This window comes from Lissotriton vulgaris, chromosome 5 (genome assembly GCF_964263255.1).
Source record: "Lissotriton vulgaris chromosome 5, aLisVul1.2, whole genome shotgun sequence".
Classification (NCBI taxonomy): Eukaryota; Metazoa; Chordata; class Amphibia; order Caudata; family Salamandridae; genus Lissotriton; species Lissotriton vulgaris.
Genome location: NC_141693.1, coordinates 721,225,113 through 721,245,975, shown reverse-complemented (window position 1 = coordinate 721,245,975; position 20,863 = coordinate 721,225,113). Strand labels below are relative to the sequence as shown.

Sequence of the window (20,863 nt, the reverse complement as noted above, 5' to 3'; positions counted from 1 at the left end):
TGTCCTAGTAGACACGAAGGAAAGTTTCAATTCTATTAAGGACTCGGAGGCGAGGATTATTCCCTCCCAGAGTTTCTTGATAAATCAGCCACTCTCTCCCACTCTAGACTATGTCTCAATTACGCTGTAAGATATGAGTATTGGTCTCAACATTTCTTGTTTAAGGTTGTTACTATTCAGTGTATAACTGTATTCATGTTGATGATTGTGTATCATGATTTCTTTTGTTGCTCCTTGTCGGTATGCTACCTATATGAGCCTTGTGTTGGTTAAGTTCTGGTTCATTCGGCATTCTCTTACTTCTTTCAGGTCCAGACGCATCTAAAACAGACTACTGGACTTTGTTGACGGCTGGATGGTTTGCAGTCAAGAAAGAGGAGATATCCCAGCATTCCCCGGACCCTGAGGACATACGTGGATGCTGAATGGCTGACCTCTTGGACTGCCCTTTCCCTGGGGTTCCTGGGAAGAGACTTTTTTATCTGTAATGTTAAATCTGCTGGTGTTGGAAAATAAAGAAAGTAGAGCCTAATCGTCGCCTCCGAGTCCTCAATAAAATTGAAACTTTCCTTAGTGTCTACTAGGAAATTATTCATTCAATTCAATGTACTGTATTTGCGAAGTATTGCAACCTACTGCATCCCCTGTAAATCAAACCAAGTACAATTCCTATTGCATTTTCGAACTTTTCTACATTCAGCAACTTATTACTGTAAAGTATTGAATGCTTACCTGTGCCAGGCTTGCTTGGTTCTAAAAAAAAAAAAAATTATATTTTTTTATACAAAAACAATTGGTCTAGAGTTCAGTCCTTGAGTTTGTGAATTCATTTGCTGACTGAGTGTGTACATCAAATGCTTAACACTGTCCTCTGATACTGCCTTACATCTCAAACACTCTACCACAAATAGAGTAAGGTTCTATCTAACTTTAACCTTGGCCTACCTCTGGGGTCACCTGGGCTCTATACACACTATAACTCATTTTTGTGTACTATATATAGAGCCAGTTTCCTCCACATTGGGAATCTCAATCAGTGTCTCTGACATGGTTGTACATTCCAAATTGCGATCCGCAATTTTTGACTCGCAATTGAGCGCAAATTGCGAGGCGTAATTTGGAATTGTCGTACATCAGGCCCTAGGGCGTGGAAGGCCTTCCGAATACATGGAATTAAAGGGTAACAAGTCATATGAGTTTACATGTAAATGAGGGTAGGTCAAGGTCTAAGGGCTATAGCATCGGTCAAGGGCCTCCAACAGTATGTTGATTTTGTAGGAGAGTAGGGTCTGCTATCCTATGGTCACCCCAAATTTTTGCTTTTTGCTTCACTGGTTTTCGACCTAATGTGGCTGTGGGCCTGCTAATCAGATCCAAAGCCTGCTGTTCTCTCTCTAAATTCACATACATGTACTATAGGTACATAACCCAATTGGAACTGGAAACCTTGTCAGCCCCTGTACCATGCACTATAGGTGCTCAGGGCATAGGTGCCAACTAGGCCTACCAGGGGCTGCAGCATATCTTTTACCACCCCTGGCTGGTACTTAAATCGACACAACTGGCTGATCACTCAGCTGGGGCAAGGTGGTGTAATCACCCCTTGCTTAGATATAGTATACCTATATCTAAACCTATATCTGGACACATATATACCTATAAGTCACTCCTATGGCAGGCCTTAACAATCCTGGAGGCAGAGTGCTTGGTTTTATGTGAGATGGTGCTCTAGCATGAGCTGAGCCTGTCTGCAGCTGTCGGGACCAACTCCCTTAGCTGTTCCGGGATAATGCCATACCATATACTCTTATGTGCATTATAATCCATTGCGGTTATGTGCTAACTTTGGTTTGGCTTTATCAAAACATGTCGTGTTTGGTGTCATACGTTTTGGAATACTACCCCCTCGCCAGTCCTGGCGACGGGGGTAGCATTCCACCCTTCTAGAGGGAGAAGACATGTTACTTTACTAAAACACGGTTAATCCTAACCAGAGCCTCAGCATCAAGAAATGGATGCTGCTGCCACAGACACAAGTCTGACCTCCTGCTGCTGACCGAAACTTGGCAGAGGAGGCCTGGACAAAGGGTTTCCTGTCACAGGGAGATGTCACACCACCCCAGACAGGAGATAGTGGATTGTAGCAGGGAGGTTTGAAAGACACTAGACACTGCCTGGGGAGCACAAGGCTTCCCCTTGCATAATCCGGTCAAACCGGTTCTGGGGCACACCAGCCCCAGTCCCAGCGCGACCCTGGACAAAGGGAAAGGGTTGTAACCACCCCCTTCCTGGGTCCCACCCATAGGAGGGACCTAGCAGGTAATCCAGCCCCCCAGTTTGGAATAAAGGTGGGAGCAGTGCCAACGCACATCAGATTATCCTGACTGAAACTTATGAAACAAAACTCTGGACCCTTCGACATCCTACTCGACGTAGAAGACTGAAGAATCTCCCTTGTGGTCAAGGAGTGACCACCCTGTGCAAACAGGCACCATCCAGCGTGTCACCGTTTGCTTTGTTGCATTTCCCGCCGGAACTCGAGCGACAGAGATCGACAAGACCCAGCGTTCCTGCCTTCTTACAGCCCGATCCACAGTCCCAGCGAATCTGAGACCCGTGGAGGCGACCTGAAGCGTGGGGCCGGCCATCTTGGAAAGACCACGACGTGCTGACCGTGCAGCTCCCGAGGCTCCCTCGAAGCTGTGCATTGGGGTTTGAGAAGCCCCAGCCCTGAGCAACTTTTGCACTGAAGCTCACCCCTCTACACTCACCGAGTGCTGCATGGGGCCCTTCTGCATTTTTTGGCTCAACGTGTTGGTCCGGTCACTTGCCCGTTGGCTAGCGGCCCCAGTACCGACGAACCTTTGAATTTGCTCTGCCAGTCCGGTTGCTCTGGACTGGCCCTCCCTCCCCTGAAAAGGAGCACCCGCTCTGACCTTGCTGGTTCGAGTAAGAAGCGATCTTCGAATCATGCGTGGGTTGCGCTTGCCAAGGTTTGTTTGCTTCAATCCGGAAGCTGACACCGCCGACAGCGAGAGCCTTCGTGGGACAGCTCGTGATCCACTCCTGGACATCCTCGGTGCCCCAGAGTCCATGTGGCAGCGGAGACAAGCTTCACGACAACCACCTGATTGCGCCCGACATTGCCTGGTTCCTTCCTGGTTCCACCCCGGTCACTGCTGAGTGACCCAGACTCTGTCCCCTCTGCTTTCAGGTACTTTTCATCTTCGATCCACCCTTGGATCGCACCGGACACTTCTCTTCTGGCCGCCTGCAGCATCATCATCTACAGGCTCCATAGATCTACACGACGAAAGCCGACACGACTTTGCACCAGTGCACCCGCTTCCTGTGGGTGAGGTAACACTTGAACGCCGGTGCTCCTGTACTGGTATACACCTCTAGTGTCTAAGTCTAAAGTTTTGTCCTTCTAGGTCAGTCGGAAGACTCTTAAAACAGTAACTCAATAACTTTTACGCACCATTGACTTTGCATTGGTGCATGTGTGTGCTTTCAGCGCTGCACCCGATTCCCGCGGGCTTTTCCCGACTTCAGCATTGCTAGTCCCGATTGGTCCCAGCGATTCCCCAGGCCCTAGGCCTGACCACTGTTCGATTAGTGATACTTATACCACTTTTTTAATATATGGTTTGCGTGGCCCCCCGGCCTCATCCATAATTGTGCAACTTTCATATGTTTAACTGTGCTTTTGTTTAAACGCTTGTGCCGCTGCACTCAGAAAGAGTACAGAGGATTATTCTAGTAATAAATACATATATTTTTATAATATATAACTTGTGGGGTGTTCTTTCATTTGGTATTACAGGATTGCATATGGTAAAACAGCTGGCTTCACATGCCCTCTTGAGTTAAGCCTTTAAGGCTGCTTAGTCCATGCTACCCTTAAGATAGCTTGTCTATAAGGTTGACTTACAACCAACACCATAAGGGATTGTTTGGACTGATACAAGGTGCCCCCAGAATTGGAGACATCATATATCAGGCCAACTTCTCACAGATTTAAAATAAAAAAGCCACATGTGGCAAGAGAACAAGTGAACAATTGCTCCCACACATTGATTGGTCTGTTGGGTTAACTTTCAACAGCTCAATGAAAAGGGTATCATTTTATTGCCTAGGTCCTCCATTCTGGGACCAGCTCCCTGTACATCTTCAGGCATGTACAGACCACAGAATGTTAAAAAAAGTCTAAAAACATGGATGTTCCAATTGCTCCTAACCCAGTCACCAATATCTGTTGGAAACCTTGCAGCAGTGCCATAAGACCCTTAGAGGGTGAAATGTCCACGCTTTAAGATCCGATAAATATAAATATTAATATCACATTTTTAGTCAAGTAGTGGAACCCTAGGTATTGCCATGTTGCAAAGGCATCTGTTCATTGAGCCAAGGCCACGCAACTTACAACCATAATTTCTGTCAATGTGCATCTAGTCAGTCCAACCACAACTCACTAAGACAGGGGTGTCAGTGTGGCTATGATCCCTTACGTTGAATCCACAGTGCCAGAGAGGTAACACCCCCTCCCCCGGTATACACATTGCCTTTTGGTTCATAACGCCGGAGTGACACTTTGGCAGTCATTCTGTACTCAAGGAGATGCACTATTATGTATATGACCTAATCCTAAGACTCTTCAAAAGGAGTTCGCCCAGAGGCATAACAAAGGATTGCTAAATCTGACCTCTGAACCAAATCGGAGTGATTAGCACCAAAGATTTAGAAATAGATCAATGAAAAGGTACGCTATCATAATTATAATTGGAGGGCATGCAGGTTGGAAATCTATGAATCGCATTTAGCCAGGTCCACACAGCAGGTAACGCAAGATTCATGGTCTCGGACTGAAAGCTAGCAGTAGCACTCCATAGGTTTCGACACACGTAGGCAGGCAACCACAGTAATTCACACTCCAGATATGGCAGTCACACCTTTCGAAGCTTCAATAATTCGGGGCCCATAAGTTAACAATGGACACTGCGGTACCACCCCCCCATGAACCCATCATCCAACCCCACGAGGGCACCATGCTGACATCAGGCAAAAAAAAATTGAAAAATCTGCAGGTATCTGCAGCCATGCGATAAATAGCAACACACATAGGCTTGTTTCAAACTTAGGGCAGTGACAAGATACAGTCCCAAAAGAGACAATAGCTGGCAATAACTTAAAAAAAAACTGAGGAAGCAGCGATGAAGGGAGAAGGAGGAGGGTCAACTTATTAGCGCAAAAAATAAGCTCAGGGTAATGAATGTCCCCACAGGCTGCTACCTGCAGGGTCCCCCATCCTACACTTCGGAATGACCAACGCAGGCCAGGATATGGGGCCTAGTCACAAAAGAAGAATAACAGAATTGCAAGTGGTCAGCACAGATTGAGACATAAGACAAGCCACATAGGGGAGGTCACAGCTATACAAGAGGGTCTCCTAACATTGACAGCAGGAGCATTATCTGCTTGGAAAAGAACATATTTTCGGTTGTAGTTGCTTCAAGCGGGCTAAACAGAGCCACCATGCCACCCCAGCGGATGGAACAGACATGCCGGTATGCTAAGCTGTAATTGGCATCAATTTAACTGCATGAGCACAATAGAAGGTGATAAGAGTCTAGGCTGCAAGATCACGGCTCAACTAGGGGCCCCAAAGGGTGTACAAAGGAGCTCCGACTGACGTTCTACAGGTACAGAGTGTCAACTATACCACAAATGGGCAGAAGGTAACATATAGGAAATTCTGCAATAGTAGCTTGCTAACAGCCCTCGCAAATAATGAGACTTTTAACTCTCATGCTGTTCTTTGGTATCTGCTCGACTCAAGGATAGCAGTACTTCAGAAGACTAAAGCGGTAGAAATCAGTAGACAATAATGTAAAAAAAAAAGTGGGGGGCGGGGTCAGTTACAAGGGTTGCTATTTCATCCTTGCAGCAAATTATAACATGCCAATTACTTTGCTAAAATGACGCGTTGTGGATGAGCATGCCAGTTATGACTGGAGGGGCGACATTACCAAAGGGGCAAAGGCCATTCTTGTTATTACCTATCTATGTTAAAGCCATTTACACAGGTGGGGGACTCAGGGTTGCGGTAAGCCACCCTGAGCCATGGCGGGTCTTACGGCGATCCTAATGCAAAAAGCGATTGTTAGACCTGGCACCATTGATGTGGGTTTCCCCTGAATTTTTTGCCTTTGCCTCCTGTGAGTTTGCTGTGTGTTGGACTCCGTTTTGCTAGTCTATATGCTCTGGGCACTTTGCCACTGCTGTTCAGTTCCAATGTGCAAGTGCTCCCTTTGCAAATTGTTATTTTGGATTGGTATTTCCATGATTGGCTGATTTGACCTACTAGTCAGTCCCTAGTACAGTGCATTGTGTGCGCCCACGGCCTGTACATCAAATGCTGCAAGTGGCTGCAGCATTGATTGTGCCACCCACAAAAGCAGCCTGTAAATGTAACTCTGGCCAGCCATTGCAGGGCTTGTGTGAAGTCTGGTACTGCCATGTCGACCTGGCAAGTGCCCTACCCTTCCGTTTTCTTACATATTAGCCACCCCTAAGGTTTGTCCTAGGTACCCCTGTGGGCAGGGTGCAGTGTATGTGAAAGGTAGGACATGCCGTGATGTGTGTGGCATGTCCTGATAGTGAGTTACTGACAATTTTGTTTTTTACTATTGTAAGGCTATAGGATAGAATGGGGAGTTTGTTTATAACATTTTATAAGCATAACTACCCCTGGGAACGAGGTAGGAAAATACAATTTGATATCCATGAACACAGAATGTTATAATGCATCTTTTAATGAGGGGGATTTTTACATTTTGGGTTTGAAAATACCACTTTTAGAAAGTAGGTATTTTCTTGCTTAGCCATCCAGTGTGCTACTGCTAGGTTTGTGTATTGCATGTCTGGGTTTTGGAGGACAGGGGCTGGGGAGGAGCAGAGGCGCCAGAGAGCCTGATGAGTCTGGGCTGGGCTGAATAGACCTAGGCGACATTTAGAGTAGGGGAGGAGATTTCATTTCACCTGAATGGGCCTGGTGTGCCTTCCACAATGCGGTCTCCACCTCCTTCCAGGAAGCTGCACCAGAGAGGACAGAACCGGTTTTGACCAAGCAGAGGGTTTCTCTGCCACCAGAGAAAAAGGATTTTATAGTATAAATATTGGGGCCCAGACGCCAGAACTTTAGATCATTTCTGGGAATCTAGAGGAACCTTTGCCAAGGAGAAAAGCCGTAGAAGCTGAGGAGGAATACTGCTCCTGTACTGTTTGCCATCTGGGGATGGCCTGCAGTAGCTATTTGCTGCAAATGAAAGGAGAAAGGGACTTTGCTGTTTGCTGTGTCCCCTGCTTGACAGAAGATGTCCAAGGGCTTGAATTGAGCTGGCCTCCTGTCCCGAAGTCTCAGGGACACAAAGACATCACCCCCAGCTCCCCTGAACTTCCTTGCTGGGAGTTCTGACCTGCAAAGAGGGGCCTGCTGTTGTTTTGGACCTCTAGGGACTGTTTCTGCTGGGAGCTGGTAAAGTAACGCAACCTCAAGAAGCGAGACGCGTCGGAAACAGGTGCCGATGCATCACCGAAGAATTCGTTGCAGTGCCTGCCGAGTGCACCGATTTCGAAGTCCGAGATCACCGCACAGATTTCAAAGCAACCTGCTGTGCGGCTGCAAGAGTTCACACATTGTTGCAGATTGTTAGATCGCATCCAGGCGCCAAGTTTGTCGCATCGCTGGGGGACTCAGTAAGAAACCGGGACATCACCTCCCACGCAGTAAGAAACCGACACATCACCTCTTCTCCGGTAAGGAACCAACACATCAACTCCCCTGCGCCGCAGTAAAGAACCAACGCATCACCTCCTCCGGAGCAAGGAACCAACGCATCCCCTTCCTTGAGTGTAAGGAACCGACACATCACCTTCCCTGCGGCCCGTTTTGTTTGTTTACGTGACGCATCCGAGGTACTTTGCGAGAAAAGTGTTGCATCTGCAATTTGCTTTGACCTGAACTATTTCTGCCATCTAAAAGTTATTACTGTATTGTGGATTTTTGTCATTTGGTCTTGTTTTGGTTTAGATCAAGATTACTTATTTTTCTAAACTGGTGTGGTGTCCATTTGTAGTGTTTTCACTGTATTACTGTAAGTGTTCACAAATGTTTTGCACACTGCCTCTAAGATAAGCCTGCCTGCTCGTGCCAAGCTACCAAGGGGGTGAGCAGGGGTTATTTTAGGAGCGTATCCCCTTAGCCTGACGAGAAGCAAGGGTCCCTATTTAGACAAAGGTACCTACGTCTGCCAACTAGGGACCCCCATTTCTAACATTGGTGGTCAGCGGTGAGGATCTGGACTTGTGTGACTTACATACATTGATTGGTGTACACTACTAATAGGATGCAGACCATTACGCGACCACCTACATTTGGTAGAGTTTTTTCCTGTGAATTTTTTGCATCTTGAGAACTGCCAATTTTCGCCATGGATAAACCAGTGTCACTTGCATCTGTGGATAGTCAATTTGAAGAGGAAAGGGCTGATACCTACACTGTGCTGCAACCTAAAGCTGTCTGCAAAAAATGTAAAATCTCTGTGAGAGGCCTCACCAGAAAGTAGGAATGCCAAAAGGCGCTGAGGGCCTGGTTGGAATCAAGGAATGCCAGTGAGCATACTGAGGAGCCTATGGTGGAGGGAGAGAAGTTAGATGGGCAGCTGGAGGGACTTCAAATGGTCTTTCTCCAGAGGAGTTGGAGGACAGGGAGAGAAGCAGAGTGCATGAGTTGGAGCTTACAAGCTCAGGCTGGGGATGGAGTGTGACATGGAGAATAAGAAATTGGAGTTGGAGTGTAAGAGATGGGCCATGGAAGGGAAGAAGGTGCTCTTAGAGCATGAAAGAGGGTTGAGGGAGTTTGATCTGAAAGCCAAGAGTCTAGAGATCAATCCCAATGGTGGCAGCGCACCATCAGTGCCTGGAGAAGGTAAGGCATACATCCCCAAGGAGGTTATTAATGATATCATGAAGTATGAGGACATTAATCAGTGATTCAAGTCCTATGAAGTAGCGATTAGGTCCCACAGAGTCCCTAAGAGAGATTGGGGAGCAGGGTTGTGGGGCTGCTTTATGTTATGTTATGTTATGTTAATTGGTTCTTATATAGCGCTGATTCACCATCAGGTCTCTTCGCGCTTCTAGAGGAAAGAAATTACAACAGACAGTGCGTATGAGCCAGTGTGGGCAGCCTTACTTTGTGGTCAATGCCTCCAAGAACACGATTCTCTTAAGTTTTTTCCTGAACGGAAGGAGACCCGGTTCTTTGCGCAAATTTCCGGGGAGATTGTTCCAAAGCTGTGGAATCAAAGTGGAAAAGGCTATCCCACCCTTGCGAGCCGAATAAAAATGTGGGATGACCAGCTGGCAGGCTGCAGAGGAACGAAGAGTCCGAGCAGGAGTATAACTCATCAGGCGATCCCTGATGTATGCTGGGGCCTGACCATAAATGGCCTTGTGGGCAATGGAAAGGCCCTTAAAAAATGCTCGCTGCCTGATAGGTAGCCAATGTAATTTAGAAAGCAATGGGGAGGCATGAGACCGTCTAGGTAGATTGAAGATGAGGCGCGCCGCATAGTTCTGCACAACCTGTAGTCTTCTTAATAATTTCCAGGGGAGGCCGATGTAGAGGGCATTCCCGTAGTCCAACCTGGACAATATTGTGGCAGAAACAATGACCTGGAGGGAGATAGTAGTGAGAAGAGGGACAAGCTTCCGCAAGCACCTCAATATCCCTGTACAGGTACCAACCACTGCCGACACTTGATTGTTAGAGAGGTCGGCACGATTTTGATGCCTAGACTTCTAACCACTGGGACTGGGGTGGGGGTAACTCCTAGTTCCCGCGGCCAAAACAGGTCACACGAGGGGCTGTTGATGTATGGAACAGCCAAGATTTCCGTCTTGTCTGGATTTATTTTAAGTGAATTGTCAGTCATCCAGCTCGCTGTAAAACGCGGAAAGATTAGGAAGGCTTGGTGGCTGCAGGTTGCTGAGGAGGGGGGGGATGGACAGACCAGGCCACTGGCTACCAGGCAGATTAAGGGTGACGTGAGGCTGCAGAGAGGCTGAATCTGCATTATCACCGTAGAGAAGGGTAACATCGAAGGGTATATCCATAAGGGAAGCCTTGCCATCTCCCATAAAGAGCCAGTCATCCTCAAACAGGCGTAGCGCTGTAGGGCCATGGTCGATGAAACCACTCTGCCCACTGACTCGGTCGTGTAGAGTCCACAGTGGATTGTGAACTTTGCTGCATCCCTCCTGTCAGCAACAGCCTAGGAGAGGATGGGCAGTGGTGGCGGGAGATTGTCCCATTCACAGGAGCCCATGTATTGGTTTTGGACCGGGTCTTCAAAAGGACATCTGTGAGGGCATCGTTGAACAGGAGTTGCAGTACCTCTGTCAAGATGTTAGTCTTGACTGCCTCCGAGGGCAACTGGAGGTCAAGGACCTCAGTCACCCTCCACACCATCACTGGATAGGAAGCTTCCTCCTCCATAGCCACGGTAGGGGGATACAGCATACCAGTGTTAGAAATGGGATTTCTGGTTGGCTAAGGCTTGCGCCAAAGCCAGGCAGAAACCACCATTCCTAAGGTAGGGTAAGGAAGTCACACACCAAGATAACCCCTGCTCACCCCCTTGGTAGCTTGGCACGAGCAGACAGGCTTATCCCGGAGGCCATGTGTAAAGCATTTGCGCACGCACACAACAGCAACAACATCCTAGGCACACCACAAAAGGAACTCCACACAAGGTTATATAAAAATAACTTTTGTATTGTCAAAACACATCAGATAGTAATCACACAATATACATGGTGCCAACTGGCACGGGCAATATTCACAAGGGATTATTTACACAGGACAGGGCCACGTGGGCGCCTGTCAGAATCAGCACTTAATAGAAATAGCACTTCTAGAACATAGAATATAGGATATAAAATCACTGTAGTACAAATTAGCAAATATAGCACACAACCAGTAACCACTGGTAACAGGTAAGTACCACCTACGCAACCCTAACCACCTTAGGAGAATGTCACGCAGGGAACCAGGACCTCACTAGGACCACCTGTACTGGAAAGAACAACCACCTAAGTATCACAATACAATTAGGGGTATAAGCAAGAACACATTACACATGCTGCATCACAACATTCAGAGGTGTAGGGAAGACACATAATGCATAAAACACATTCAAAGGTGTCACAGGAAAACACATGATGCATAAAAACATTCAGAGGTGTAGGTAAGACACATAATGCATAAATCACATTCAGAGGTGTCACAGGCATAATGGCATAGCACATTACGCATAACTCACATTTGGGCCTAACCGGTAAAAACTACAGTAGGCAATCTCTCACTAGTCTAAACACATTAGACTCTCCCCCTAAGCAAAATTCACATGTAGGGGCGTAACTCACATAGTGAAATAAACTCTTACTAGCATAAACCTCCATAGGTAAACTAACCTCATAATCACATTGCGCAAACATCACCTTAGCAATTACTATCAAAAACATAGAAATCACATTGCGCAGAAATCACATACCAGCCCCCTGGCCAACGGGCCATCCAATAAAGGGACTCAAAAAGCCCTGTGTCCAGAATGTCAGGGCGCGCTGCCACGCAGCGCCAGTCAGGGGTGCGCCACCGGCGCAAAACCTAAACGTTGCAGCTGCCCACTAATTGCTGGGCAGCTGGGAACAACAACAGGGCCTAAACGTTGCAGCTGGCACTAAGTGCTGCGCAGCTGTAGAAGGCCTGGCACCTCTGTGCCATCTCTGTCCCACACAGGGACTCTCTCTCCATTGGCGCCTAAACGGTACAGCTGCCCACTAATTGCTGGGCAGCTGGAGACAAAAGTAAAACTGTGGCATGGGCTCTCACTAGCCCTCAGGACAAGCTGCGCCGCAGGGGTTGGAGCCACACTGGCTCTGAAACTGTGCCACATTGGAGCTCTAAAATCACGGTACCCCTTTAGCCCACTGGCTCCTTAAATAAATCTGTCCCCAAACACTAGCGCTTAGAGATAGGGGAAGGAGATAGCCACACAGGCTCTTTAAATCACAATGCCCCCGTGGTCGCTGTGCCTACACCGGCACCGACCTGCGCCCCCACGGAGCCTCTCGGGGCTCTAAACAAACATGCCTCCAGGGAGCCTCTCGGGGCTCTAAACAAACATGCCCCCAGGGAGCCTCTCGGGGCTCTAAATAATAAATGCCCCTACAGAGCCTCTCTGGGCTCTAAAACAAATCTTGCCCCATCGTTGGAGCCACGGAGGCTCTGAGAACATTCTCCACGTGGGGTAGACAGGCCCTCTGCCATCCGGGGCCGCTCGGGTAATGCCACTGCCATCCCCCCTGCCCCGCCCTCACTTACCTGGCTCCGGCGCAGGGGGACTCTTACTTGTGCTTCCAGCGGGGCTCCCCGGGAAAGCTTCTCTCCGGTGGCCATTATCAAAAACGGCTCGGGCCGCGGTGGTGAAACGAGGGGGGCAGAATGAGGGGTGGGCACCCTCGATAAAATATAAATATCCGCAAATACGTGCATAACGCCGGGTAGGCACCGGCTAGGCAGATAAGGCGCTCCCAGGCGCCAGAACAAGAATAAAGCGCTCTTCAGCGCTAAAGCACAAATTACAGCGCTTCTAAGGGCTGAGGGGCACAGACAGCACAAGGCTCCTCAGGAATGGCCCCCCCTTCAAAAACCAGGAACCCAGCAACAAGGCCCTCCTAGGAGCAGAGGGCAGGAGGGTCAAAAGGAAGTCCTTCAGCCCCCCGGCAAAGCAGAGGGGTCCCTAAAGCAAAGTCCATCCAGCATCCAGGGCCATCAGGTATTCAGGGGCTGGGCAGGGCCCAGGGAGGCAAGCCTTCCCCTGAGCCCAAGCAGTAGCACGCCCCTGGCAGGATTCAAGTCAGAAACAAGAACATTTCGTAAGGGGACACGGCCCCTTTTTATACAGAGAAATCCTTTGTCTAGCAGGGTGCAGGCAGTGTGAGAACCAGCTAGAACTGGTTATAGGGAATTCCTTTCACTGGCTAGGCTAGGGACATCAGACGCACCCCAGGGGGTGGAGCCAGCATTGTGTGGGGAAAACCCAGCCCCATTCAGGACCCTCAAACCAGACAGTCAATCCACAAGCAGGCCCAGGCTCACTCCTGGAGCCAGGCTCCAGCCAATCACACGCCAGACACAAATTACCCAAATATGCCAACTTCTAAAAGTGGCACTTCTACACTAGACACAATCATGCCGCATACATCATTACACAGCATTCAATCTCACACGTCCGCACATACCAAACTCGACCCTGCACTCCCCACACATCAGGAACTACCATGGTCACACATATTCCCCATGCATTCCTATGGGAGGGCAGGTCACTCTCACTACACACACAGAGAGCTCACGCACTTTACACTGTACCACAGTGAAAAAGTGCGCAGAGGCCTAAAATCACCAACACTAGGTCACAGAAACAGGCTAGGAAAAAGCAAAAAGTCTCGGGGTGAACCTGCCAAAAGGACCGGGTCCAACAACCAGTATATGGAGAAATATCCAGTCCACTGGCTTCACCCAGTTCCTCACAAAAGTCCATATTAGGGTTTTCTTCATATGGCTGGTATTCTACAGGGTCCAGAGATGCCGCCCTTCCCTCTTCGAGTCCTAACCCAAAGGAATAAGGCTCAACCTCCAATCTAGGAATCACAAATCCTGCCGGTGTTGGGCCACGCCTCTCCAGCTCCGTGTTGGAGCCGAGGATCAGGATGGGGAAAGTGCTGCCGGCGGCGCCTGTATTGGGACCGGCGGCGAGTAAGGTCGAGGTGGTACGACCGGTGCAGGTTTGGATCCATGAATGGATCCAAGGGGCTTGGAACCAGATGAAGCCACCTCTGGCCCGAAGGTGCTTTGTGTGAGAAGGTGGCCTGATATGCAGTGCTCACTATTCTAGTGAACACTATGTATCAGTCCAACAACCCTTATTGATGATTGGTTGTAAGTCAACCTTATAGACCAGCTATCCTAGTAGCGTGGTTACGAGCAGTCTAAGGCTAAAGACTCGAGAGGGCGTGTTAAGCCAGCTGTTATACCACACATATACCCCTTGAACACCAAGTGAAAGGACACCACACAAGTGTTATGAAAATAAACAGTGTATTTATTAGAATCACAACAGCCCTGTACTCTTTATGAGGACAGGGTACTAAGCACAAAACAAAACTCTTACGAAAATACTTAAGTTAGCACAGTATATACAAATGCCCGAGGGGCACGGAAAACCATATACTCTAAAAGTGGAATGCGAAATTACTAGCAGGTAAGTACAGTACTAATAGGCTTTGGAATTGCTAGGACTTGACTATAGAATCTTTAGATTACTTCTAGGAGGCCTAGGGGACTCGGGTGCAGAGTGTGCACTCTCACGCGGGATGCGGGACAAAGTCTATGGTAGCTAGTAAAGACAAAGTTAGTGTTCTCGGGCGAACCCGACCTGGTAGGAGGAAAACGAAAGTGGATCCTGACCCTTGGATAGTGAGGCTATGCTGGGGCACCGAAATGCCGAAGTTACCTAGCCCAGGGGCTGCAGCTGCATATGTCTCAAAAGAGGTCGGGAATCCTCGTAGTCGAACCAGGAGCCTGGAAGAAAGATGCTGGCAGGCGACCAGTGAAGAGAGTTCGAAGTGATCCAAGCCTGGATCTTGAAGATGGATGACACCTGAAAGCAGAGGGGACCAAGTTCGTGACTACTAGCCAGTAGTCAGGTGGCACCAGGAGGGCACCGGATGGTAGTCACCTCGACTAGGTGAGTGGGCGACGCTGTGCTCTGCAGATCTCACGGACCAGGGTGCGTTGTCGGCAACCAGGATGGAGGAGCGAGCTGCCCCACGATGGATGAAGCTGTCGGCGTCGCTGGACCCAGGATTGGGCAACAAAGCCTTGGCTAATTCAAGCCCACGCGGTGGACCTAAAATGGCGTCTGGAGTGGACCAGGAGGGTCCGGGGTGCTCCTCTCTTGGAAGGGAGCAAGGGCCAGTCTGGAGCAACCAGACCAGCGGTGGTGATGTCGTCGGGCGTCGTTCAGAAGGCCACAAGCCAGCGGGCTAGTAGCCAAACAACGCGGTGAGCAGCAAAAAGCAGAAGGGCCCCACGCAGATCGTGGAGATGCTGGGAGGCTGCACTTCGGTGCTGGGGCTGCTCAGGGTCGGGGCTTCTCGGACCCCAAAGCACTCACCAGAGGATCCCTCGTCGGTCGTGCTGTAAAGAAGTCGTGCAGTCTTGAAGATGGCCGGTCCCTCGAGGTCTCGTCGCACCCACGGTTCTCAGCTTGGCTGTAGAGGTGGGTAGAGGTCAGAGGTGCCAGGGAAGCCGGTTCTCGTCGAGCTGGGCAGTCGGATTCCGGAGGAAGGACTTGCAGCAGACCGCAGTGTTTCTTGAGATGGTACCTGCGGATGCAGGGTGACTACTCCTTAGCCACAAGGGAGAATCTTGAAGAAGAAATCTTGAAGTCCTTTCGAAGAAAGTCGTGTCTTGATTCCAAAGATGATCTAATTTGGAAGGGTCCCCGCTCCTGCCTTTATCCTAAAGAAAGGGGTGGGTACGCGACTAGGTCCTGCCCTAGGGGTGGGACCAGGAAGGGGGGTGGTTACACCCCTCTCCCATGCCGGACTTTCCCCAGGCCAGGGGCTGGTGTGCCCCTGGAACTGGTTCTAGCCTGCAGATGCGTAGTGAGCACCGGGGTGCCACTCAGCAGTCACCTTCCTGAAAAGCCCTGACTACCCAGGATACACAAAACCCTGTCTGGGATGGTGCTAGCACCGCCCCTGACAGGAAACCCTTTGTCCAAGCTCTCCTCGCTGGAAGGACTCCCAGCAGCAGGAGGTCAGACTCGTGTCTGTGGTGGCAGCATCCATTTTGTGGAGCTGAGGCTTCAGTTAACTTTAACTGGGGTTCACAGTTACATACATGTCGTGTCCCTCTAGAAGGGTGGAATGCTAACCCCGTCGCCAGAATTGGCGAGGGGTTAGTATTCCAATTCGTATGACACCTTACTCGACATGTTTTGATAAAGCAATACCAAAGATAGCATTTAACCGCGAGGATTATAATGCACTTAAGAGTATATGGTATGCGTTATCCTGGAACAGCTATTAGGACTTGGTTCCGCAAGCTGCAAACGGGCTCAGTTCATGCCAGAGCACCATTTCACACGATTCCAAGCACTCTGCCTTCAGGATTGTCAAGGCCTGCCATAGGAGTGACTGATAGGAATCTGTGTGTCCATTCTAGGGTTAGATATAGGTATACTATATCTACAGCAAAGGGTGATTACACCACCTTGCCCCAGCTGTCGTGCAGCCAGTTGTGTCAGATTTAGATGGCCATCCAGGGGTGGCATAATACATGCTTCAGCCCCTGGTAGGCCCTGGGTACACCTATGCCCTGAGTTACAGGGTCTGATAAGGTGGCCCAGTACCAATTGGAAATGTACCTAAGGTACATGGAATCCATTTTACAGAGAGAGCAGTAGGCCTGGGGTCCTGATTGGCAGGGTCCCAGGTCGACTATGTAAAAAACCAGCTAAAACACAGGGAAAAAAATTGGGGGCAACCATAGTCAGGAGGTACCTTCCTACACTTCGGAGGGGTCAGGCCACCCAACTATGAGGCGCATGGTCTCCTAAAACTCTTTAAGTTGGGCGGGGGGTCGCTCTGACTCCCAGAAAGCCGGGAAGCGCAGATTCGGCTCAGGCGCAGGCTTTAACATGGAGGCAATGCTGCCTCGTCAGAAAGACCTCTTCAACTTCTTCCTCTTCCTCTTGTGCCTCTAACTTCCCGAGGAAATGGAGTGGGACGAAGAGGACTACAGGCTCCGCAAACGCTCCTAGGACCTTCTCAACCAAGATCTCGATTTTCAGGGAGTCGCTTGCTGAGCCGCCATGAACTACGGGGACATCTCCCTAAAAGCCATTGGATTCATGGTGCGGCAATCGGAGCACAATTTCATGTTGTGGTTGCGCACTAAACACAACAGGTAGACAAGGTTTGGGTCTGTCACCGACATCGGCCTGTGTCAGGCGCTTGCATGGCTTGAATCGTGTCTTCCTAGATTACATAACTAACAAATCAGGAGGAAAAACATCAAAAGAAGTTGACAAATCGTAGAAAATATCCAGTCAAACACTGACTGAGAAGTAGCTATTCTCTGGATCAACGCTGGCTAGCGCAGAAAGAAATGAACAAAGTAACTGAACTCAGAGCGCCTAGGTGGCGCCTATATAGGTGCTGTGAGCATCACTTCTGGTGCAGACAACGCCAATGGTGCCATCAGAATACTTGTCTTCTATTTAGTTTAGATAGATGAGCTTTGGCTTTTGAATTATAAAAGTACACACTATTATAGAATAACAAACATGTCTTCAATTGGCATTGTTTGTAGAGTAAGAGGCAAATAATTATGTGAAGAATAACATGCAGGAATGTGTTTGACTGTGACAATTCCTGTATGGATTATCCCATTTTCAGACATTTATTTTTCACCCTGCCGCTTCCGCTGTTTCCAGCATACAAGGTGTTGGGGTAAAAATCTCTGAGCCAACATGTAATTTTCAAAGGGGCGTAGAGTTATCAGCCCCACTGGAAATTACTACCCACTCATACTTAGAACCTTATAATGTGATAGTTGGCCATTTAAATGAAGGAAAAGACATTTTAAAAATCATATATCAAAAAGCTGCAGATTTCTGCACAAAAAGCTTTAATTCTATTAGTATGGCTCTAATGTTAATATAGAACTTCATCGGTAGGCACTGCATTATTTTTGTTTAAAAGAAGGAAGTCTGATGATCACTCTTTTCATAACAACTTCTTGTTTCGAAATATATTTACAAAACGGTTTACCTTTCAATCTGTGAAAGAAATTTGGTTTCAAAAATGCTCCTTGTTTTCAACGCTTCCGAGATTTGACCTCTGAAAAGAAAACCCCTTTTCGTAAAGTCAATTAAAATGTTGCGGACGATTTCTCCCAAGTACATTCCACTGATCATTTTCTCATACCTGAAATCAGAAATGTAGAAATAGTTAACTACCAGCCACAAAAACTTCAGCTACATTACAAAAGATTTAAAAAACTGTATTGGACATCATCATACTGTGTAATAAAAATTATTTATATTTACTAGTTAAGTTAGAACGATTTCCAAACAATCGGAGCAATAGAGCAACTGTGACCCTCACTTCACTGATGAGGCCCATGGATGCTGAAATCAATCTGTGGTTGCTTTTGTGCCTGTTCAAAGGGGACATGGCCTAGCAATTCAGGCTGAACTGTATGCATTTATTGAAACACGCATTTGCAATGCAAAATGGTCTTGCAATTGCTTGAGTTCGAGATATTTGTTGTTGTAAATTTTATCTTTTACTTATGTATTATGAGTGTATGTATGGGGTGTGTAGAGGAATTATGTGGGTTGGATTGGAATTGTTAGTAGTGGAATAGTGTGGTGTTGAATAGTATGGTGTGGAGTGGATTTGTGGAGTGAAATTATGTGGCACGGTGTGCAGTGGAATTATGTGGATAGCAATTTTGTGGTATTGAGTGCACCGGGATTATATGGAGTGGGATAGTGTGTTATGGAGTGCAAATACGGGGAATGGTAAATTGCGAAGTGCTGGTGATATTTCCGACCCGGCGTCTGGGGTCTGGGTTGAAAGAATCAGCGATAGTGAGTCACTGTGGACTCAGAGACGGGCGGGTACATCCGTCTCAAACCAGCTAATGGCTGGGATATGGCAGTGGAGAGACGGGTCCTGTCTTCCTAAGGGGCTGGTCGCCAGCCCCTTAGGAAGACATGACCCGTCTTTCAACCCAGACCCCAGACGCCGGGTCAGAAAAATCACCGGCTATACAGACCGTTAATCCATTTGTGCTTACAACCCTGAAGAGTCACGGGCTCCTTGCCCGGTTGACGAAACACGTGTCGGCTGGTCATTTGCTTTTGAAGTTACCTTTCAACAAATGACGGTCAAATACAATCCTTTGAAGAACAAAAAGACTTTCTATCGTGTCCACATTGTTTCATTTACTACCTATTGTGTTCTTTTGATTAAGCATGATAAATGTATACACCTCGCTTAACGTGTGCACAGGATTCTTGACATAATTACTGAGTGGGCCCTGGGCACTCTCTGCAGAGGTTTCGGGGTCTCCTCTGACCTTGCTGCACCGTCTTCAATATTGTTGTTTTTTACCTAACACACACTGCTACCAGTTAAGGCGCCACACTTCCTGTAAACGTCAAAACCCTCCGTGTGGATAATTTTGCCTCCTGATGATGAAAAAAAACAAATAAGTAGGAGTTAAGCTCCAGATCTGTGGCTTAGGGTGTTGAAAAAAAGATTTTGTTTCAAATGATCTTTGCAGAATAATAATACATGGAAAAATGTATCAGTCTGTAATATCCATTACAGAAACTCACTGACGAGAATATTAAATGACAAAAGGGTTTACTGTTTGATTTTCTGCAAATTAAATACGCTGGACTGCTCCTTAAAATAAAATTCCCGGTCAGTAGGCTCTTGAAAACCAGAAGACAGTCGTTGAAGGGTTAACCCACACAGGTAGGTGAGAGCGCAATTAGTCTGCCTGAGGTGTCAGAGGACTGGCTGCAGTGGAAGGAAGCTTGCAGGGGAATCTTCTCTGGAGAAAGGCTTGCAGGGGTGTCTGCTCTGTGCGAATGGAGGGGGTACACATGAGGCTAGGAGGAGGGGCAGAGAAGAATGCCTAATCTGGAATGAAATCGGGAGGTATACCAGCTCCCAAAACAGGTGACGAGGGCACAGAGAGATGCCTGTCCCTAACGGAGCAGGGTAAAAATGTCTGCTCTGGAGGAGTTGGAGGGAACAAGTGCACATACCAGCTCTAGGAGTAATGGCATGCGACCCCTCGTGTCACCGCTGCTAACAAAGCAGGAGCTGGGACGGTGGTCTCCCATAGCCTGTACTGAAGTGTGAACACCTAGTGAACAAAATGTCCTCCTCTCTTAATTTAATTACAATTTTTTTTTGTAGCTGGAAACTTTGTTGTCGGGTATAGAACAAATGCGACATTAACCACATATAATGAAAATGCTATAGTGGTGACATAAAATGCGGTATAAATATTAGTAGAAAGGTGACAGTGGGTGGTGGATGGAGATGCGTAGTAAGCAGAAGATGAAATGATCTGGGAGGTTGCACCCGGAAATTGGAAGAGCAGCTTTACAAAGGCGTGAGGAGGTGGCTTCCTTTTGTTTTAACTGCCTGTTAGATTTGGGGGTCTCTAGTTGGCACAGGTAGGTACTTGTGACAAATAGGGACCCTTGCCTCTAGTCAGGGTAAAAGGGGTACACTCCTAAAATAACCCCTGCTCACCCCCTTGGTAGCTAGGAACGAGCAGACAGGCTTATCTCAGAGGCAGTGTGTAAAGCATTTGTGACCACATACAGTAATCAAGTGACAACACTACAAATGGACACCACACAGGTTTTATATCAAGAATAAGTCTTCTTTATATAGACTTAACACAAGACCACAAACAACAAAAATCCACAATACTGTACTTAAAAATGGTAATTTGCAAGGCGCTTTTCTTGATGCGGTGCAATGCGTTAGCTACAGCGGCGACATCCTTGTCCAGAAATGCGACGGCAGCTGCTGCAATAGCGACACGCTTCTTCTTCGGTGCGAGACACTTCTCTTGATGAGGTGCAATGCGTCAGCTACAGCGGCGACATCCTTGTTCAGAAACGCGACGCAG

At 48.0% G+C, this 20,863-nt stretch overlaps 1 protein-coding gene across 1 annotated transcript in view; it reads right to left on the bottom strand.

Moving 5' to 3' along the window:
• LOC147711436 (hexokinase-1-like) overlaps positions 1-20,863 on the bottom strand; it is a 2,269,016-nt gene that overhangs the window by 231,662 nt on the left and 2,016,491 nt on the right. Inside the window, exon 16 of the mRNA XM_086919487.1 lies at positions 17,968-18,123. Coding sequence (XP_086775613.1) covers positions 17,968-18,123 — 156 coding nt within the window. The remainder of the gene's footprint in view (positions 1-17,967; positions 18,124-20,863) is intronic.